Here is a 23,663-nt window from a genome sequence, read left to right on the forward strand (position 1 = left end):
AATATGATATTTTAAAAAGTGATAATAAAATGTTTACAACAAATCAAACTCTGCTCCTACTTTATTATTGTAGTGATTTAAAAAATAAAAAATATTAGTAGTAGGCTGGCGGATTTTTACATCGTTGGTGATCTAATGAATTAATATCAACAGAGTTTCATTACAAATAAATTTTTTAGACAATGAATAAGTGACTCCAGGGTAATCCAATGACAAAACATCCCATTTCAAGCATCCTAAACTGCAATCTGTTTCTTCCACCGTTAAACTGCATTAAATTTCAATACTCCTGGCATAATTTTAAACAAATTTCCTGTATCCCTAAAAAGTAGAAAAGCACAAATCTGCTTTAACATTACTAGAAGTACATCAACAGTCGTGAAACACGGATCCTTGTTTAGTTTACACGGGAGAACCAATATACATTTCCATGATATTACACTCACTCGCACAAGTTTAGCATTTCAATCCACATACTACTGTAATCCACTTTCTGCTATAACAGAACAATAATAAGATTAACAGGATTAGGCAAACAAAACGGACCAGGAAATAGCCAAAGACAGTCTCCAAACTCTCTGTCTAGCCTTTAATTTAAGTAGACAGAGACTTATGCTAGACATTCTTCATCCTCTTCCGCATACTCCAAAATGCAGCATGATATTGGTTCTGCAGCCAGATGGAAACTAAATTTAGGAATCCGAATCAAGCACACCTCAAATTCATGTTAGAACAAATTAAACAAATGTCATGGGGTTATTATTGGAAAATCTCCTCTTCCAAGGGGAAACATCCGCATATTTTTTGTAAATGCTGGATAAACCAGATTGTAAGCCCCGTATTTCATATTTAACGAGATTTCATAGCAAAACCTCATGAATGTTGCATTTACGATGAGAGTACCGGTTAAGGTGATAATATTGCAATTACAGCTTGTAACTCAGTACAGTAATAATATTGCAATCACAACTTGTAACTCAGTACAAGTCCTCCAAATTACAACTCAAGATGGTAGTTGACCCAATGCCATTTTGGTGATGCAGCACATATCTAAAGCTATCTTGTTTTACCCAAATTTAACCTACACAGGTGGAGTACAGATCAGAAATTGCCTATCTGTTTATCTTGTGCCGATCTTTCATCTATACCCATTTTTATTTGTAAGGAAAAAATCCTGTTAAGACAAACTGAAATTTATTTTCATGCCATTCAATTAGCCAAAACATTTCTTGCTAACTGAAACTTACAAATTACATGAATCCAAAACTAACCTGAAAGTCAAGTCTCCAATCAGCCTCAGTGATTGATACTATGAACTTTTATGTCCAAGATGAGTGCTAATATGCTTACAGTAGGCATGTCAAACGCTAGCTATGCTGACCTAAACCAATTCATTTGTTAATTAGACCACACCCAAACCAAGGCCAAGGCCCAGATCTAAGTTACTGAAATGGAGAACCTTCTGAGTGAGTCTTAAGTAGAAATGTACCCAAATATAGATAAGTCTGTGTACCTAAATCACACCAATTAGTATTACCAAATTGCGTAATTACAGATTATAACGGGAGTTGTCCCATAACTGCTCTGCAAAAAATGGTCTGTTTAGATAGGTAGCTTTACCAAATACTAGTTTTTCAAATATAATGCTATAGTAACACCCATAAAAAATGCACCAAATACATCCAGACAGCACACCAAAAAATAACTAGGGAAAAGAAAAAGAAAGAAAAAGAACCACCACCCTCCTATTCCACCACCAACCCCGCCACCCTCCTCTTCCCCCTCCTTCCTCTCTTACTCCTCATCTTCCCCTCCTCCCCTTCTTCCTCCTCTTCCCCTTCCTCAATTCCCCCACCCTGCTCCCCCTCCTTCCTGCAACCAAAACCAGATCTGGCAGGGGAAAGGGAGAACGGTGTGGGAGGGGGCAATGGGGGGGGACGGGGAGAGATGGCATAGGGAAAGAGATAGGAGGTGGAAAGGAGGAAGGAGAGAAGAAGAGCAAAGGACAGAGGGGGAAGAGGCGGAGGAGAGCAAGAGGGGGAGGAATAATAAAAAAAGTTTAAACATACCAAAGAAATTCTAAATTTTAAAATACCCCAAAATAGAATTCTACAGTAATGTTCATTTATTACGGTGTATTCATGAGAGACACTAAAACCTACAACTGGAGCTGCTGTTGAGTTAGATGCCAAATGAATACTAAACCAGAAGACAAACAACCTAGGGAAGTAAAATTACTTAAGAATTGCAGCTAATCCTTAACAATTATAATCCTCCTAAAATCACACACCAAGAGAGGCAAAAACCACACCCTCAATGGCCACAATGATGCTCGAAGTTCTCATATCCAATATATCTTTCTCATAATTCGGGAAGTTGACCCTGATTTCAAATACAGCAGAAGAAGGCAAAACTTGAATTTTAACAAAATACGTTATGCAGAGATGTGGATCTGGAGCTACTTTAGTAGATAAGTTATTGTTTGTTTTAGATTATTTAATAGCAAGAGTAGTTAAGCATCGGCTGCACAAACTATTTTTGTCCATTTAATCGTGTGTTTTCCAAGACTCTGGTTTCATGTATGAGCTACATGACTTCAATGCATTTTATGCCAACAACAATTTTTAAATAAAAAATAAAACTTAATAAAACAAGATTTTAATTTTGATTGGAGGTCACAAAAAAAACTTAAAAGTCCCCAAGTGATTTTGTACCTTCTGATTACAACTTATCAAATTCAAATGAAGAATATCGAACAATGAAATTTCTTAAATTTTTTTGGTCAGCCAAAGACCTCTCGAATTTTTGGTGTGCCTAAGATGTTTTGTATTTATTCCTCTTGAAATTGCCCGCATTTTTACTTTTAAAGCTAAGTTCCACTACTTATAGTTTCTTTAAGTACTCCTAAAGCTCAATTTACTGCCAAGCATTCTGCGGAGGGGTAACTGATCACCACCAAACGTCCTCCATGGAATCATTCTTTCAACACCAGATACCCGCATTAAACATTAAACCAAGAAATAATGAAATATATGTATGTTTTCTGTAGCTCCAGCGCAGGAAACCAATAACTGAGCTTCAAGTTCCTAATTTTAATCTGAATTTGATATAGTTGGTCTAGTTTGTAGGATTTCTCTGGTCACACGAAGAAAATAGAAAATATAAAATAAAACAACTCTCCAATGTTCAGTAAAAGACTCTGCACAGCTACAATTGTACAACATATGACAAATTTTGTTTCAGCTCAATATCTAAAATAATGACAAGAACTTAAAACCAAGAAAAACTATGATGCAGAAAGGCAAATAGCTTACTTGCATCATAGAACGAGGATTTGTTGTATATGTTGTCTCAATGGTTGAGGATTGCTGCAACAGACAAATTTAAGAGCTGAATTCCAAATGTAAGCCACATAAGTCTAAACTGAAATGAGTCATTGAACTTGAAAACAAAGTTACCTCAAATTCAAATCCATAATGAAGAGCAACCTTTTTCACATCTTCCAAACTTAGTTCAACAGACATTTCCTACATGGAGGCAGGATTGATGTTTAAAAAAAGAAAAAAAAAACTCAAAAAGAGCTGTGACAGTCAAAAGATAATAGATATCCACTTCCAAAGAAGAGCCTTACATCTTCTTGACCATACATGTCTGCAAAGTGATAAAGTAAGGGACCCAAATTTATCCAGACCTGGAAATCAACGAGATTAGATATGCCTTCCAACAGATTATAAAGAAATTGATAACAGATTTTTTCAAACTACTTACTCCCCCGTCCTTGAGAATTCTTGAAATGATATCAATGTATTGTACAATGTTATGAGCAGTGTCAAGGAAGAAGCAAGTCACCACAGCATCCCAAGCTCCTGCAAATGACACACAGACAGCACTCAGTGCTCAACAAACAATGTGAGTTCAGAGACACAAATTAATACTGATATTATTAATTAGTTAAATAATGTGAGTTCACAGACAGCACTCGGGATAAAGCGTAAGATATAATAATTACATTACTGCACATCATCTTGTCAAGCAACTCAAGCTCACTCCCGCTATGACTGATAAAAGATCATTTCATCTCAATGACAAAATTATGTCAACCAAAAAAGTACTTAAGCCACATTTCAACACTACTTAAGCAGGGTTAAAGACCAATGAATCTTCAATAGCTTTAACGCTCGGCTTGAATCAGCTAGTCTACCATCTGTACATTTCTGTGTTCTGTGAGTCACCAAGAGCTGAATGTTAATATATACAAGATTGGTCATGAGACAAAAATAGACTCTGTTTAGCAGTGAACCTTTAACTGCACACAGTCAAGGTATTCCGCAGTGCTCGTCTGTCTAAGGATGGAAATTAAGGTGGGTGCCCGTGGGGGGCCAATGGGGCGGGGCCGTGGAAAATTTTTCCCCCGGTTAAAAAATGCTGACCCGCCACCCATTAAAAAAATTATATATGTATATATATATATATATATGTAATATATATTTAATTTAATTAGTTAAAAAACTTATAATAATGATATTATTAACTATAAGTACTATATAATGTACATTAGTATATATAATATAATTAATATTATCAATTATACTAATAACTATACATGTTTGCTAATAGAAATTATTAATTAGTTATGCTAAATTTACTGATACATTTATACTAAATTCCTAATTACACTCAACACAATAATACTTTTTTTCTCAAAAAAAAAAAACCCAATAATGACTTGGTGACTGTATTTGTCTCAAAAGTGAAAACTTGACTACTTTAGTTGTATTTGTCATCATGTCACTTGACTACTTTAGTTGTATTTGTCATCATGTTGGATTGTATTCAAATAGTTTTTATTTGATTGTTTTTGTGGGTTTCAATTCTGAAATTACAGTAAATAATGGCTGGAAGATGTGTTGGTATTTACGTACTCGATTTTTGGCTAAAATTTGGCTACAATGCAATTATAGGACAAATTTTTTTTAGCCCTCCTGGGGGCAGGAGGCTGCCCCGCCCCGTTATCATTCCTATGTCTGTCTCATTCAGGCACAATCTTTAAGAACTCTATCAAAATGTAATTGCAAGCTAAACAAAACCAATTAGCCATTAAGCTCTTGATATCAATGGACATTTGATTGATAATTCAAGAAATTTATTCACTTGAAAACAGCTGAGGACCTCCAATGATGAGGAGAATTTTCTTTCTCCCTGCCAGAGGAGGTTCATTTATAATATCAATTTTTTTAACGTACTTGGCTCTCCCAGATTAGACGAACCATAAGTATCTCTTTATTGTTGCTAAAGGGAATCTTTTAAGCAGACAGGGTAGTCTGCTATTGATTTAAGTCCAGAAAAACTGTAGCAGCACGGTACTACAAGATCCCCTGACATTTTCTGTGATATAGCAGTAACTTACACAGTCTCTGTCATACTTTGAACTTCCATGCAGTTAGAAGTAATTGCATGCCAAACAACATAGCTTGGCTAATTGTTAGCTTCAGGAACATGCCTCCAGACACAGGCTGTTGTCATTTCTAAAAATTTCATCTCACAGCAACTGAGATGCTCACATCCTGGGAGACCAATACTTTAACAGCTCTTTTCCAAGTTTTGAGGTCATAAATTCCACTATCACCAAAACTCGTCCGTTTCAGACCCTAAGCTAGCAGTAAGGAAAGTAAAAATGTTACACTTCACCAAGAATAAGGCTTTCAGCATAGACTATTTACCATGCTACTTGCAATTCTGTCTACACTATGCAACTTCATCAGCCTAGCATTAATGTTCCATGTCAAAATGCATTCCAGTGAAGCAAACACTCATTCAGGGATATGGAGCTATAGAAAGCAATTTTCACAAAAAATAAGATTTACCACTAGACAAACTATTCTTTAATAATTGATCTCAGCTTCTCCATAGCCTTCAAAATAAAACCGAAGATGATGAACTTATAAACAAGATTATGTGTCTCCATAAATGTCCAATCAAGAACCCTAAAATTCTAAGCAGGAAGTTACACACTTACAAGGCAAATTTCTCAACATAATCATGAAAAAAAATCACAAAACTAGGAGTCCTTTAGATCCCTTTCTTAATCCAGGGTCACAGCAAATCCCATGTGCAGTGACTGGAGATTTTTTTTTTTTTAAACCAACGGCACCACACATTGCATGTGCAGCAACACAAGATTTTTTTTTATTTTTTTGCATTCCAATCCCTAGGAACTGGAATGCAAAATGTCAATTTTTTTTTAAAAACCAAAAAAAAAGGAAGTGATGGTGTAGCCACACATACCATGTCTGGCTACACTTTGAATATGCATATATATATATATATATATATATATATATATGTGTGTGTGTGTGTGTGTTTAATTGTGAGTGTTAGCTAGATTACTTGTCTTACAAAATGTCAAAAAAAAAAATTTGAAAAATGTATTAGTGTGTCCGCACATATAATGTGTGGCTATACTTTGAAAATTTTTTTTTTTAATAAAGTTTGGTTTACATCATATGCACCACATCTAAGGTAGTTTGGTTTCCACTTTGATTTTTTTTAATTAAAAGACAAATAATTTGTTAATGAAACTGGAAAAAAATTTTCAGTTTGTACAAATTTCCAACATTTAGAACATCACGATTGATTGTATAACTTTATTCTTTGGATTAATATTAAAATTATCCAATATGTACGAATTAAAAGTTTTGGGTGGTTTTAATTTGGGATGTGTAATTCGATTAAAAGTGTTCTTTAATTGTACTAGGATTTCAAAAATTAAAAAAAGTTTATCTTGCATTTCATACACAATCTACATTTATTTTTGCTTATTTCTTAATCAAGAATTCAAAACATAAATTAGTTTATTTTGCAATTCATACACAATCTACATTTATTTTTATATCTTTCTTAATCTATAAATCCAAATACAATTAAATAACACTTTTAATCGAGCTACACATCCCAAATTAAACTAGCCAAAACTTTTAATTCATACATATTGGACAATTTAATTTCAATCCAAAGAATAAATTTACACAATCAACCATGGTGTTCTAAATGTTCAAAATTTGTACAAAACCAAAAATATTTTTCAAATACATTAACAAATGTATTTGGCTTTTTAAAAAACTTTTAAAAAATTCAAATGTAAACCAAACTACATCATATGTGCAGCACATACGATGCAAACATACTTTTTGAAAAAACAATCAAAGTGTAGCAGCACATCATTTGTGCAGCTACACTAATACCTTTTTTTAAAAAGAATTTGACATTTTGTAAAACAAGTAATTTGGCTAATACTCACAATTAAAAAAATATATTCAAATTGTAGCTACACATATACACTACTACTTTGAAAAAATGACATTTTGCATTCCAGTCCCTGGAGACTGGGATGCAAAAAAAATCTTGGGTTTAAAAAAAAAAGGGAAATTTTGCTAGTCACCACACATTGGATGTGTAGCAACCCTAGATTAAGAAAGGGATCTAAAAGATCCCTAGATCTGTGATTTTTTTCATGATTATTTTGAGAAATTTGCCCACTTTCAAACAAGAGTTTCAGAAAAGCCAAAGGAGGGAAATTTGCAGGACTTGCCCCAGAAACACTGCTCAGTCACACCTATTAAAGTTTAACCAGCCTTGCCTATAAAAGCCTACAAGATGTCCTTGTAGGCAAAAATGATAGCAAATAAATTTTGTGAAGAGGTTAACTTTAAGATTTCTCACCCACTGAATTGACACAAACTGATTATGCAATATAACGGCTCATACACCCAGCGCGCACGCACGGGGATGGGGTAATAAAAAATAGAAAAATATTTGAGACTGTCCTCCCTTTCTCTTCCATCTTTAACCTTAGTTTTGAGCATTATTCAAATAGTATTGGTTTAATACAATAATTTAAGCTTCAAAACACGATTTAAGTATTGAATGATCACATGTTCTGATGATTCCAAAAGATGATTTGATCTTGAAGCAAAATGTATAATAAATATTATCGCCACTACCATTATTCTTATATTTTAGTTACCAGCGAGAGGAACGAAAAAGTTCTGTTCCTTTACTTACCTACTTGGTTTGGATCACTGTAGACTTCAACAAAATCACCACCGCACATTGAGAAACCTTCAGTGGTCCCTGCACTGTTTTTGGAGGGATATACTCAATATTTTAAGAAAATAAACATATCTATTTGACAACAAACATTGCAGAAATACCAATATCCAAATGGATGAGGAAAATTTGACAAAAAATCAATCTACACATTCAGAAATTTCAACTCCACAACCTTCAGAAAAGCACTTTACCAGAATGAGGTAAAACAGAGGAATTAATTTAAGTGTGTAAACTGGTTACAGCTTCGGCCAACAGAATCTTTTAGCAAAGAGTGCTGGTAATACACTATCAAATCTCTTTTATCCAGTCAGTTGAAGGAAAAGAAGCAGCAAAAGTAGTCAATAATCCCAATTAATTACAGGAAACAGCAGAGGAGACAGTTAGTAATGATCACATGCACATAAATATTACCGACATAAGTGACCATAAACAAGGACACATCCATAGCACCAATTGCTGCTCAAGATTTCATCAAGCTGAAGGAGGAGCACTAACTAGGGTACATTCAAAGACTACTGATAAGGTGGCAGGAAGATGCAAAGAGAATAACGGCTTACAAGGACGCCAGAAAACATGCATGATATCAGCATCATCACCAACAGTCAAGAAATGTAAAACACAGAACGAGAAATGCTAACTTATAATGAAGTACCAAATTCTACAGAGCCAAGCACAGCATCACAAGATAAACTACTGTTTGATCACAAATCAAAAAGCATGTAAGAAGGATCATGAACAACCACCATAAACAGACAGAGACACACAAGGGGTAATGGAAGTGCCTGTGTTTTCATTGTGAATAGAATAAATTGCATGAAATGCTTGATCCCAAGCATATTTCCATCAGCATAAGTTTCAAGAGGAATGACCAAAATTTGCTTGAAAAAGAGACAAAGCAACTACAGTAGCGCCACCTAATAGCTCCAAACTCAACAGTTGCAAGACTATGTAAACACTTTCCAAGTGTAACAAGTAAACCTAAGAAGCAGAAGCAGCTCCCAAACACCCCCCCCCCCCAATAAAAAAAATCACCCAGGCCAGCTTTCACTAGGTTGTCCTCCTTCCATTTCAACAAATGAGATCCCAGAAAGCTGGACAGCTTTTAGTGGCAAATTCACGAGGGAACATATCAGGGTAAAGGCTTCATACTTGAGTCATGTTCAGAATAGCTGGAAAGGAATATTTGCACAGGCTTTGCAAAACATGAACCAAATTCCCTGACCTTTCCTTCAACAGAAGGAAAAATAATAATAAAAAAAAAAACTGAAGACTAATGATCCTTGACCACATTCTCCTCCTGGTACATTCAACTTTTGTGACACAAGGACCATCAAGCAAACTCTAAACACTGAAAATTCAAATACCTCTTCTCTTTTTCTAATTGATAACTAAAATAAAATTGATTTTTCACCAAAAAAGTATGCCTTCTCCCCATTTCACCTAAATGGGTTTAAGCAACCACTAATGCCCAATCACAGACTAGCAGCTTCAATCATCCATATAATATGCAAAAAGAAACTCCAGATTTGTCATATTTGTCTGCGTGTGTATCTGAATGTCTTGAGTGAGACCATTGCTCAAATGCTAATAAGTAGCTTGGTGTATACAGAAACCTTATAGCTGTACATATAAATACGTGTATTCTGAATCCTGTCAATTCACATCAATCGACGTAGTTCAAGATGGAGTTATAATCAGATAGCTAGCAGATACATGGTGATTTTTTCTTTCAAAGAAATGAATTTATGCATGTTATTGCTAGATTTTGAAGGAAAACAACTGATCCTAACAGAGAAGAATGGAAACATAGCATGATGTATAATTGGAAAGTACTAAAAATACATAAGCCACACTGCACAAAAAAATGTTTGAACCATTGGAGCTGGAGAAAAGTTTATCAGTAAACAGCAAAATATGTGAATGTGGTATCATATGGTCATAAGAATGAAGAATATACAGAAGAAAGTATAATTGTTCACGATTGTGACACATTAATCATACGTAGCGGGATGTATATCGGGAATTGCAACTGGACGAAGCTGATCATTATCGGAAAGAGAGTTGCAATTGCTGTGTATCCATGGGTAGATTGTCCACTCCTCGGCTGTCTGAGCACTGACAGGCAAAAGTGACTTAACATCAGTTTAATGACCATATTGGCCCTGAATCTTTGATAATATAAAATATTCAAGTAGTGTCCTCACTGGTTAAGAATAAAGCTTGAACAGATCATCATATAGTATGAAAATTCATTGCCTTGGCATATGAACCCTGCCATACAAAGGAAAACATCAGATGCCTGGAGCAAAAAATTCCATGCGCATGCAAGAAGTTTTCAGCAACAGAAAACGCACCAAGACATGAAATTTCTAGAGCCAGCCTCCCAAGTCCAGCACCAGGGACTAAACAAGTAGGTGGACTATCAAACATGAACATGCTATCAGTATTCTTCAGAAGAAAACTAAAATACTTAATGCAGTGACAGACCAGCAGAATGTGCATAAAGGAACTCATCAACATCAATGTCTGACAAGGTGAAGTACGTATGAGATGCATTAATCTACACAAAACTATAGCAGGACATGAGAAGGAAAGTGACCAACCTCTCTTTACTACGATGAGGAAATAGATTTTGAAGTTCTTCAAGAATGGGCTTATAGCATTGGTCCCGTTCCTTCTGCCCCTGTACAATTTAACTAATGGAATTATTAAATGTACTTCTTCATTTAATTCTTTCTTACTTTCTCTGTCCTATATTTTCATCCATTAACAGCATCCTCATGTTAAGATTACCATACATAATGGAAGAAACTTCAATGAACACTTGATGATTACCTCGGATGCCCAATCTCGTACAATGTTTCTAATGATACATCGTACCTGGAAATATATCAGAAGGTAAGACGAACGAGACAAACTTTATATTATTAAAAAAAAAAATGAGATACATCAAGAATTGAATTTGAATCCACTTAAAAATAATATAAGAATGTTCGAAACTTTACAATTTCATAAGGTCTTTAATAGTTAGATACATGTTCTGAGGCATTTAAATTTGACTTATGGACACCGAATGAAACTGAAAGGTAAGCATTACCAACCCTAACTACAGGACAAAGAAACATAACGAAAAAGGGACCAATGAGGTTCTAGTGTGACTGCAAAATTACTGGATGAGAAATTAAAGATTGAAAGAACAACACTCTTCATCTGATAACAATTCTAAATCCTTCTAATATAATTGATGGTCTATAAATTTACATCCTAATATCTTATGAATGCTTATAGACATATAACACCAGGAAGAAACAGGAAATTATGCATGAAATGACATTATGTGGAATACAACAATTAGAGAGATACTTGTGTAAATAGTAAACATAAAATTATTGTGCATAGTAATTTTATCACGCATCTGGCAGAAAAAAACTGTTCCAATACAGAGTTGGAGGGATTATAAATAAATCAATATCAGCCCGAAACCATTCTGATTCAGCAGAAAGATAAGAGTTTCCTGAATTTGGCAACTCCAGTTATACTGCAACGTTAAAAATAGCAACAGAACTAAATCGCTAAAAAAGTAATCATCAATCATAGTCCACGAAAGTATAATAAGCGAAAATCTTCTTTGCAGAATACCTTATCTACATCCACTAAGGGAACATGCAGTTGCAATGATGGGTCCAACCAATCAGGAGGAGATGACATAACCTGCAATGGAAAATCAAGTAAGATAAAAAGAAAAAATCATACGACAGGGAATGGAACACAATCAAATGCTCTAAGCAAATAAAAAAAGATAGATAGAGCACAAAGTAACATTCATGAGCATTCTTTTTCATTTTTACTCTAGCTATTAGAACAGATACAAGAGGCGGTACAACATTCCAGCGAAAGAAAAGAAAAGGTTATTTTTTTCAGGTTACCATGAAATTCATGTTTAGCTTTTGTGGCTAAGTGTCATTTTCAAAGGAACTTATATTAGCTAGTAAATTGTTGCCAAAGAAAATATAAAAATCAAAAGTCTTGAGTAAAGAAGAAATGTAGGATGAGAACAGCATAGCCATTAAAACAATATGACCATAAAATTTCTTGTATATGTAGTTGTTTGAGTTGACAAATAAAAGAAGACATCAGACACTGCTACCTCCCTTCCCACCCAACCCAGCCCCCTTCCTCCCGTCCATCACAGATTCTCTCCTTGCTTTTCGAGAAAAAGGGGAAGCATGGGCCAGCCCCTTGAGTAATGAAAGTGAAGAGCTTACATTTCCAGTACAACCAAGAGCAGAACAAGTTGCCTCATTGTTAGGGCAACCTTCATCTCCCTTGTACTCCAAGCCTATACCGCAGCTCCCAGCATTGGTCTCAGTAGATTGTTCATTTCTCATCTCCTGTTGTTATCTACAGAGGTCAAATCTCATAATGAAAATGAAAGATAGAGAACCAAATACTCCTATTACAATGAAAAGAAAGTGTCAGAGTTCATTCATCGTTATTACTTTAGGAAACCTGCAAATGACATCTCCAAGGTTTGGTCCATCTGTTTTCAAGAGAGGAACTCTTCCATCTTCTGAGGGAAGCTCGCTAGGGCCAAGGTTTCTCTGACCAGGTAACAGGTGACTATCTGAAACATCGCTCTGAAGTTCATGCTCACAAATATCAATGTCCTGACTCATATCAAGTGGTGGCTCAAACATCTGCAAAGAAACAAAATTGTTGAGTTTTTGTGACAATAGTAGGTCTAAACAACACATTTCAACAGACCTCAGCACCAATACAATGCTAGGCAAAATTAGTCACCAACAGTAAAGGTATTAAAAAGAAAGAAGCAAAGCAGACAAATAAAAATTTTAATTACCTTAAGCATCTCAAAAATGAAAAATGAATTCTTTGGAATGCACCTGCACCAAGAATAGCAGAATTATCAGAATCAGATAAGAAGAGTAACTTATCAATTGAAGCATTTTATTAGACATGAAGCATTTATTCTCAAGATACAAATGACAATTATCAGAAACACAATAGAGTCAGGTGACAGGAAATTGTAGATTCATGCAAGGAATTTCATTCTAATGATGATCATAGAGATGCACCTGACTATGTAAGACAACTTACAGTTTAATGAGCTTATAATATCACTCTTTAAGAGGAATCAAGAAAAAAAAGTGCTGTCAGAAAATATTCTTAGACAGATTGAAGTTTGTCATCACAGAGCACTATCTTTACTTCAGTTTTCACATTGGCATTTCATAAACAAGCAAAAAATGGTCATCTGAGCAAGAGAGATGGTTTACAATGTAATAATACAGCATAGGAGTGAAATATAACCATTTGAATCTGATTCTGCATAGATCCATTAAAAGTATTGAAGAAACTGTCAACAAAGACCTGAGCTTAATTGGTTCGCATAAGAATGAGTAAATTACGTGTATGCAAAGTAACTTAAATTTCAGAACACTCGAGAGACGAGGATCTATTACTCAAACAGAACCAAAAGAATGCAAATAATCTAATTCACCCTTAGTAAAAAATGAACTGAAGGTTACAAAAAATCATACCATCTAAGTTTCTGAAATTTAGATGGAAGGTGACACAGCAATGCCTGCAAAATGCAAAATATTTATCATAAGAATCAGGCTAAACTTTAAGCATATTAAAGCATAATGGCTGAAGAAGTAACTTGGACATCACTAACTACACCAAATATACAAAAGAGCTTTTATGACTGCTTAAAGCATATTGCAGGAACATGTCTTTTTGAAAGATAACAAATGACAACTATGCTAAAATGTAAATCACCAAATAACACAAACAGCTACAAGTTGCAATATTTATCCTTAAATACTCCTAGAAGGTTCTGACCATACTCATAAATGCCAAAGTCCATGGAACTAAACTCTTGCTTACAAGAAAAGATTTATAGATGATATGGCACTGGGTTTCACCACCCAAATTACCAAATAAAGCAAATTATTAGGCAATACTGTCTACACTTTTCTTAATATTTGAGTCATATGGTACGGGCATGGAGCTTGTAGCTGAAGCAGAAAGCATGTTATAATTGACTAAGATCCTTGAAATGTTAGACAATATTTCTACATCTGTTCTGGAATGATTGAGAAACATATTTATTAGATTGTAATTCATGCTTATAAGTCTTATCAGCTACTCGAATCCTTGAACCACTGTTTCTAGTCGAGCATTCAAGCCAGATAAACATACCCATGTCCACTGGGTTCGATATGCAACTTTACTTTGTGCAATTTCATTTATACTGTCTCTGGTGATCTATTTCAAGTATAGTTGCATTCAACTTCACTTTTTATCAGGCTTGCAATTTGCATGAATTCTTTTGAGTCATGAAATTCAAAATGACCATCAACTTTTGTGGTTAATAACTATAATCTGAAATATCCAGTATCGTATTTCACATCCTCCCCCCCTTTTTATGATAAGGCAAAGCACTTTCATGGCCACTTAAAAGTACCTGCTACAATATTTCGAAACTTTACTATTTGCAATCACAAAAAGGCAACTCAAATTTTGATAATGTAAATGTTACACACTATTATGCATTCAATTGTTAATATAGTTGATTTTCTCCACTGTACAGTAGTTCCCTAAGTTAATCAATCCTGGCCACTCAATTCAAAAAGCTTCACTTCTGCATAATCAGCTGGATGTCTTAAGCATGCACAGAAGTAATAAAACAAAATTGGAAGAAGAGAAAAACTACTTTAAATTACGAAATTCAAATAAATAACTATGTTTGGGTATGGGTCTTAATAGAGTATTGGTCTTAAGTTTAAGAAGCTTAGGCCGAGTAGGTATTTTCTAGAGGCTTCAGAGTTCTGCCTAATTAACAAGATGAAGGAACTAGCAATACCACAAGCTGGAAGCAGAGAAAGGCAACCTTAAATTACAATTCGAACATGTAACTACTTCTGGTTATTTTACAGAGGCTTCAATGTTCTGCATCATACAGAAGAAGACTTGTTGAACCAGACAATTTGAATTAAGCAATCATTCTAAATGGACAAATTTCAAATAAATTCATTTAGAGTAATTGTTTGGCTAACTTACAATTGTCAGAAATAGTTCGAACAAAAACAGAATAACTAGAAAGCACAGGAGATAGCATTCAAACTTTTGTCTTTCCCTCTTTGGGTTCTGAAGCCCTAGCTTCCATGAACTGCTTCTGATCTCAATCTTTTCTAGCAACGGCAGAAGCTATGTTCCCCATCATCACTCTCTGCCACACACTCAAATTCAACTCCACATATGGGGCACTCAAACCAACCTAAACACATGGTTAGTGAATCTATTATTTCTTTTTCCGGACACCTGACCAGTGGTGGAGGCTATGATGAAACCATTGTATGTAGTTGTAAGTTTTCTTTGCTACGTACACAAGGAGAGGAGTAGCTTAAAGGCATAAGAGACATGTAACTTGGTGATTGGGTAGTTCGGTCTTCAGAACTCAAAGTTCAACCTACTCCTTGGTTGATTCAAATCCAAATTCCAACTAAAGGTAGCCAAACAAGCTAAGGGATTGTCGTTAAGAATTTCAAATCCACCCAATTCCCTCAAGCCAAATGCACCCTAATAGCAATATTTATCGTCACAACCAATTGCTGTACGATGATTTTGCCCTTTACAATGTCATGTAATACACAAGTTTATTACCATTCAACAAATTAGTTTTTCCTAAGATGAATACTTACTAAACCTTTTGCAATTCAGTAACCATTGGAGAGTTGGATTTTATAAGCCAGCTTAGCAAGCTCATACAGCAATCCTCTTGAGAGCAGTGATCACCACATGAACAACCATGGAAATTTTGGTTGATGGCATTGTGGTTAAGAATTTCAAAATCCACCCAATTCCCTCAAGCCAAAAGCACCCTAACACAACCAATTGCTGTACGATGATTTTGCCCTTTACGACGTCACGTAATACACAAGTTTATTACCATTCAACAAATTAGTTTTTCCAAAGATGAATACTTATTAAACCTTTTGCAATTCAGTAACCATTGGACAGTTGGATTTTATATGCCAGCTTAGGAAGCTCATACAGCTATCCTCTTGACAGCAGTGATCCCCACATGAACAACCATGGGAATTTTGGTTGATGGGCATGGCATCTTTGCAGCTTGCTACTTTTGCCAAAAATTAAGAACATTTCTTCCAGTATTCTAATAAAAGGGTCTTCTGCTGTTCCACATCTCGTGCTGGAGTTTCGTGACAGTATGCAAATTCCCATTTCTCACCTCTCTCAACCACATTCTCGCACTTTACAATTATTTAATGCGACCTGTGAATTCCTCTTAACTTCCACTTTTAGAAACATTGAGTAGTGTCTCAACTTCACTACCAATATAAAGAAAAAATAAAAATCATCACTACCTTATCTTTCTCATTATACATAAATCAGGTTTAATTCAGCTAAATAAACATTAAATATATACTTAAAGTAGTATAATTTTCCAAAATAAATTAACCAGAACACTAAAATGACAGAATTTCCTACCACATTATTTTCCTTTATTTCCCTTTAAATTGAAAAAATTTAAATAATTAACAAATCTCAGAAACCAAAACGATTAAAATAAAATACTGTGACGAAAATTGGACCTTGTGAGCCGGCGGAAGCCTCTCAAAAGATCTCTCATTTCTTTTTACAGCCTCCTCCGCTGCCTCTGGATAGCTGCATAATCATCCGCATATAATGAACAACTAAAAAATCTTTTAAAAATTAAAAAAGTCAAAGTAACACGAATTCTTATTTAATTCTTGCCGGTTAAACTCTGAAAACAAAAATCATAGATATGAAAATCAATGCATACTTGAGATAAGCGCTGATGATCCGCCTAAGGGATTTGACTTCTAGGGCTACTTCGAGTTTCATCCGACGGAGTTGCTCGTCGTCTTCTATGCTTTCTGTCCCCATCGTTCTCTCTTTCTGGGTCCAAGAGTTGTTCTCACTACGCTCCTTCACCTTTTTTGTTTTTGAGGGTACGCTCCTTTACTTAAAATCCCACTGGGAATATTTTGAGTGTCAAGCAAAGTGCATTTTGGCTTAATTACACAAACAACCCCTCAAGTATTTGACAATTACGAAGAAGTGTCAATTTATTGGTGCGTTTGGATAGTAGATTATTTTTTAGGTTACTTTTTTAGATTGCGTAAATATGAAATAGGCATTTGGATAGCAAGTAAATCGTGTAAATTAGTGCTTAGACAGCAACTCAACATTGAAATTAATCAGTTGACTTTGACTTAAAAATTTTGATTGTGGGACCGAAAATCTCATCCAAATCACACTTAATACACAAACCGTACACATTAATCTAAAGCTTGACATTTTAAGTATCGTACATCCATCAATTACGAATTCAAGCAATTACCTTGCCAGAATATGACATTTAATTCCAAAAACACCTAACGGCATCGCTCCCGTGCTGCGTACATTTCAATTGCTATGTAGCCTCGCTTAGCCTTTCATTCCGCAAGCTCTGAAGGAGATATGTTCAATGCGAATAACTGTGGTACTGATCCGCCTACTTCTGGCTCTTAATTTAACTGCACATCCTCTGACTCGAACCTTTGAAAATGTGCATCTCTTGGTTGGTGCATCCTTAAAAAGTTGTGCAGCGCACAACAAGTAATGACTATAGTTATTTGAGTACTCATATAGAAATTATTTACCGGACCCTTTAAAAATTTGAATTTTTTTCAGCACACTGAATGTACGCTCAATGACATTGCAAAGCTGTGAATGCCAAGTATTGAACAAACTCATTGCCAGAAATTCGAGGCCCACGTTCTTATACATGGGCATGAAGCCAGAAACATTCCTATATGCCGCATCGATTAAGTAGTATTGGCCTAATTGAAGAATTGAAGAAGTTATTTTAGTTACTAAATGCGCTAACTATCACTCGTTTAGTATTTAAAGCATGCCATTTATTGACTTAAAAAATTGTTACGATTAATTACCAGGTGGCGGCAGTGAAAAATCGGACGGATACGCTAATGCAGACTCCAAGACTCGCGCATCATGTGCACTACCCTCCCATCCAGCATACACATAGATGAAACGCATGTCATGATCACACACCGCCAAAACATTCTGTGATTGAAACCCGTGTCGATTTGTATATGCCATTTGCTCTCCTATCGGAGGACAAACTGAGATGTGGGTGCCATCCATCACTCTTACATCATCCTAATATTCATGGAGAACATATTTGTTAGTTTGTAATGCTAGAACAACAGTGATCCTTCTCTTAAATCTTCCTTATATATTACCTTGAACCATGGATAAAAATTTGTTGAGTTTGCAATTCGTAGATGAACTCCAATCTGATCACCCGATCATATTATTTTAGTTGCAAATAGACATAGGCCTCGGAGCACTTTCCTTATATTTTGATTAATCGTCTCAATGGATGGATTAAAAATAGACCCCAACACGCGGTGCGTATGCTTGTGGCTCACTAACATTAAAGTTATAGCTAGCGCCTCCTGTATGGGCACACATTGTTGATAGTTTTGTGGAATGTACTGGCGCTCCACAAGGATATCGAACAGTTGCATAAAATTATCAACTGTGATTTGCATATTGTCTATTGATCGTCTATGATGACTGTTCAATAATCACTCCATCCATTGTCGACTACTTAATGAACCATCATGCTGCGGAATAGGTTGATTGTTGGTTATGTGTGCAAGAGACAGATGCATTAGCATTAATGAGGCACTCATAATTAGTAAGGCCTCATCCTCCTCATCCTGCCTTATGCGAACTGAATTGCATCCCCTAGCACCACGGCGGTTGTTCCATGCCATGACAATTGAGTATATATTTATATATATTGTTATATAAGTGTGTTCATGTGTGTATATCTAATTCCATAAACTTATATATATACGTGGACGTATATAATTGTTTCTATCTATAAAAGTAACACACAACATATAGATTGCATATTATATGGAAAGCTACTAGTTACCCAATCCACGGGCACACGAAGTATTAGCAGATTGCTATGCCCGTTCATCGGAAAACTACTAGTTACCCAATGCACGAGCACACTAAGTATGAGTAGGTATCTATGCCTGTTCGTCAGAGGTCTTCTGTCTCTAAAACTCGTTCTTTCTTTTGTATCGCGAGCAATTGGGGTGAAATGCATATTCTAAAACCATATATTTATAGCCTTTCTGGCTGACGAACCAGTTATCAGATAAAATTTTGAAAAATCGAATAGTAGGTCTACATAGCAGAAGAACACATGCATTGCCGCATTTTAAGATATTTGTATGAAGTATAGACGATAGAGTTAAAGCAGACATGACAAGGCCCTGAAGAAAGCCTGGGAAACATAACAAAACTCTGACAAAACCCATCAGAAAGCACATGCATTTCCTGTAATGAAAAATTCGTAAGAAAAGTAAAACTAACTAAGATACAAATTCCTATAAATAAAAAAAATCATCTTATAGTCAGTCCTGACAAATCCCACTCTACCAAAGTGGGGTAGGAAAATACACACCAACAAACTAATTAAAATGATTGCTGACCTCTATGTTACATGCATCAAAATCGGGCATGCTACACACTGGTGAAGTTGTGCCAAAACACAACTTCAGGTCAGCAACAAATAAAAAAAAAGGGTAAAAAACAAAAAAATCCCCTATACTAAACCTAATATACAAATAAGCCCTCTATGATTTCAAACTATACAACGCGACACCTCATACTTTGAACTAAATTATAACCTTGATGGGAATCGGTAAAATTAACGAGAACTGATGAAAGGACCAAAATGCCCTTATATAATAACCAAAAGGCAATTGAACAGAATCATTGGTCTGGACTCAAACCCTACGAAGAGAGAGGGAGAGAGAGAGCAACCAAAGCCTAGCCAATCTGAATCAAGTAAGAAGAGCGAAGGGGACAAAGATTTCTTCCTTAAAATCGAAAGCAAGTGGGTATGTATGTTATACTTCGTTCATGTTATAATTAGTTAAAATTAGTTCATGTATGTTATAATTAGTTACGGTTTAGGGTTGTCCATCTCAGATTTTTACTAAATTGATTTCAATACTTAGGGTTGATGATGTTATTTACTTTAATAATATGCAATATTTGGGTGTTGACCTTAGACAAATCTTGATTTTGTAAGTTTTGGAATTGGTACTTTGGATTTAAAGTCGAGATTTTTGCTGATTTGGGACTGCAACTTCGAATTTAAAACTGAGATTTTTGTTGATATTTGGGTGTTGACTAGGAGTCATGCAAATAATTTCTATTTGGGTGTTGAGTAGGAGTCATGCAAATAATTTCTGAAATGTCCATTTCCGATAGAATCTGTTTGTGTGTTTGAGTACGACTCAATTACTTGTTACAACTAGATATTTAACAAAGACTTGTGAGTAAAACTATAAATTTCTATACCTGTCAGTCTTATCTGGTTTAGTGGTCTAAAATGCTATTAAAATTGGCTGTGTTTGTGGTTTTCTATTTATTTGATTTTATGTATATCAATGATGGAGACATAATAGTCGGGAGACTAAAGCATATTTATTATATTCCTTGAAATATTCAACAGAAGAAGACAAGTCAAAGAAAAAAGTAGACATACATATGCATTGTGATGAAAAATTTAGAGAATATCCTGCCCTCCATTACACAGGAACCCGTATGGCTATCTTTAAAAATAGACTTGAAGACCAGATCTCCATAGTTAGCCTTTGTAGGATATTTAAAAAAGTGGATGAGAATGCAACTAGAGTGACTTTCTATTTTTGTGCTCCACAAGTAGACTTAGATAATGGCCTACATCCAATTGGGGACAATGGGATGTTAAATTGATGAATAAAGCACATTGGGGTTTGGCAACAAGGATAATATATGCCTGCAGTGGGGATGATCCTTTTGAAAAACCACTAGAACATGGTAAGGACAATGTGTTGGAGCCAAATTCGACAATGGATGCATCAACATCAAATAAATGTGCAAATGGGGTACATAACACCAAAATAGACAGCGACGATGATGGGGTACATAACATAAAGAGTTTAGAAAAAAAGAAGAAGATGGGGTTAGTAATTACTATCCAAAGAAAACAAATTATACTGATGATGATGAGCCTGAATGGCTGAAGGAGGGGTTGGAAACAAAAGAGTATGAGAACATTTTCGCAACTAAAAAAGATGTGGACAGAAGTAGTAAACCAGAAGGTGGGTCCATATTACATTCCACCCATTTTAAGCCTTATCATATGTTCTGTTTTCCTGCAAAGATGGATTTCAAAAGCCTTACCAAAAGTGAAACTAATAAGGAAAAAAAGTCCAACAAAAGTAAGAAGCAGTCTGTAGGGCCAAACAACAATAGAGAAATTGCACCTCATATCTCATTTCAGATTTCATCTGAGGCTCCATCTCAAGCTGCTGACCAACACCCATCTCAGATCCCATCACAAGCTGAAGCAGCGAACAATAAAAATGCTGAGGAAAAATCAATAAAAGAAGGAGCACCACATACACCAGAAGAGGATTGGCAGGAACCAGTAGTTTCTGATGAAGAGTTGCTGGACAAGTGCGGATTTGATTATGAAGGCCATGAAGACTGCCTTGACTTTAACCCTGAAGTGGAGTTTCTAAAGCCACATTTTGAATTGAAAGTTGGGCAAAAGCTTTTCAATTTCAAAGTTTTTAGATATGTGTTGGTCAAATGGTTGGTAAGAGAGGGATATGAGGTTGAATGGGTAAAAAATTACTCAAAAAAGATTATTGCCAAGTGTGCATAGGGCTATTCTTAGAGGATTCGTACAACGCCAATCCAAGGTGAAGCTATTTTTCAAATTAAATCATTGAAGGATCAGCATGTTTGTGCTAGAGATTACAACAATAAGTATGCAACAGCCAAGTATTTGAGCGTGAAGTACCAAGACAAGATAAGAGGTGACCCGAAGTGTGCCGTGAATGGATTTCAGAATGATATTAGAAGAGATTTAATGATTAACGTGTCCGTTGCCAAGATACGCAGAGCAAAGAGAAAGGCAAAAGATGATATGCTTGGCACAGATATGGAGCAATATCACCAACTTTGGAGTTATGCAGTTACAATCCGAGAGACAAATCCTAGTAGCACTGTCAAGATTAAGGTTGATACAGCAGAAGAGGGTTCACAGGAGACATTTGAAAGACTGTATTACTGCCTTCATGCTTGCAAACAGGGGTTCCTCGATGGCCATAGACCAATAATTGATCTTGATGGGTGTTTTTTAAAATCTGCATTTGGTGGTCAGTTGTTGTCAGTAATTGGTAGAGATGGCAATGATAATATGGTTCCAATAGCAGTAGCAGTGGTAGAGGTAGAGAGGTATGACTCATGGAAGTGGTTCCTGGAACTATTAATGGCTGATCTGGGACTTGGTGTGAAAAACATACCCTGAACATTCATCTCAGATCGACAAAAAGGACTAGTCCATGCAGTGAACGAGTTATTTCCAAATTCTGAACACAGGTTTTGCTTGAGACATATGTACCAAAATTTCAAGGAAAAGTTCAAAGGAAAAGAGTTGAAAGACTTGTTCTGGACAGCTGCAAGTGCTGGGAATGAAATAGACTGAAAATTAGCAGTGAATTCCCTTGAAAAGTTTCAAAGGATGCAGCTGAATGGCTGCAAAAAATGTCAAGTGTTTTACGGAGTAGGTCACATTTTAGACAAATTAACAAATGTGATATTCTTGTCAACAACCTTTGTGAGTCATTCAATAACTATATTTTAGAAGCCAGAGAGCTACATATCATAGGGATACTTGAGTGGATCCAAAGAAGGCTCATGCAAAGGATTCAACTGAAGAGGTCTGGTATGCAAAAATTTCAAGAAAAAATCTGTCCTAACATTGCAGAGAAGATTGACAAGAATCTGAAACTTAGTAGGCTGTGTATTCCCACATGGGATGACAAGAACAAATATGAAATTGACTGTGAGCCTAGAAAATCTGTTGTGGTGGATTTGAACCAAAAGACTTGCACATATGGTTATTTCCAGCTTACAGGTTATCCTTGTACTCATGCATGTGCTGCAATAGGAGCACGTAGATTGCCTTTGCTTGATTATGTGCATACATGCTATAATAGAGAAAATTACTTGAGAACATATGAGCACACTGTCACACCTGTCTCAAGTGATAAGTACTGGGTGAGATGTGAAGAACAACTCCCAAATCCTCTTGCAGTTCGAAAATTGCCTGGCAGACTCAAAAAAAGGGCAGCCGATGAACCTAAAAAGGGTTAAGTCTCAACCAGGACGGGTCTTGTGGTACATTGCAAGAGATGTTTTCAGCCAAGACATAATTCAAGGACCTGCAAGAATGCCATTCATCCCAATTCTAAATTCTACATGGTAACATAAACTAGATTTTCCATCTTATTTGCTATCCCAAATCATATTAATTGAACATTAATATGAACTTGTTTTTCATAGGTACCTGACACTAATGTAGCTAAATCAAGTTCAGCAATTCATTCATTAGCTCC

At 35.5% G+C, this 23,663-nt stretch overlaps 1 protein-coding gene across 2 annotated transcripts; it reads right to left on the reverse strand.

Moving 5' to 3' along the window:
* Nucleotides 1-329: 329 nt before the first annotated feature.
* Nucleotides 330-17,142, reverse strand: LOC113699722 (uncharacterized). 2 transcript variants are annotated; one of them, XM_072056481.1, is made up of 18 exons: nt 16,958-17,141; nt 16,746-16,818; nt 13,668-13,711; nt 12,968-13,010; nt 12,609-12,806; nt 12,375-12,500; nt 11,749-11,820; nt 10,945-10,989; nt 10,713-10,792; nt 10,464-10,528; nt 10,314-10,380; nt 10,111-10,224; nt 8,062-8,135; nt 3,769-3,866; nt 3,632-3,691; nt 3,459-3,527; nt 3,315-3,368; nt 330-669 (listed from the first exon to the last, which is right to left on the reverse strand). In XM_072056481.1, exons 1-18 carry the CDS (start codon nt 17,059-17,061, stop codon nt 616-618), a joined length of 1,440 nt encoding a protein of 479 aa, XP_071912582.1. In that variant the 5' UTR covers nt 17,062-17,141; the 3' UTR covers nt 330-615. The 2 variants fall into 2 exon arrangements, with proteins under 2 accessions (XP_071912582.1, XP_071912583.1); XM_072056482.1 differs by lacking the exon at nt 330-669 and adding an exon at nt 1,298-1,381 and having other exon boundaries at nt 16,958-17,142.
* Between the last annotated feature and the right edge of the window lie 6,521 nt (nt 17,143-23,663).

The sequence above is a fragment of the Coffea arabica genome, chromosome 7c (genome assembly GCF_036785885.1).
Source record: "Coffea arabica cultivar ET-39 chromosome 7c, Coffea Arabica ET-39 HiFi, whole genome shotgun sequence".
NCBI classification, from domain to species: domain Eukaryota; kingdom Viridiplantae; phylum Streptophyta; class Magnoliopsida; order Gentianales; family Rubiaceae; genus Coffea; species Coffea arabica.

Coding starts and splice junctions, on each gene's coding strand:
- LOC113699722 (XM_072056481.1), bottom strand. CDS start 17,061: ATGGGGACAGAAAGCATAGAAGACGACGAGCAACTCCGTCGGATGAAA. Junction 13,011..13,667: donor AAATTTCAGAAACTTAGATG/GTATGATTTTTT, acceptor TTCTTGGTGCAG/GTGCATTCCAAAGAATTCAT. Junction 10,793..10,944: donor TACGAGATTGGGCATCCGAG/GTAATCATCAAG, acceptor TAAATTGTACAG/GGGCAGAAGGAACGGGACCA.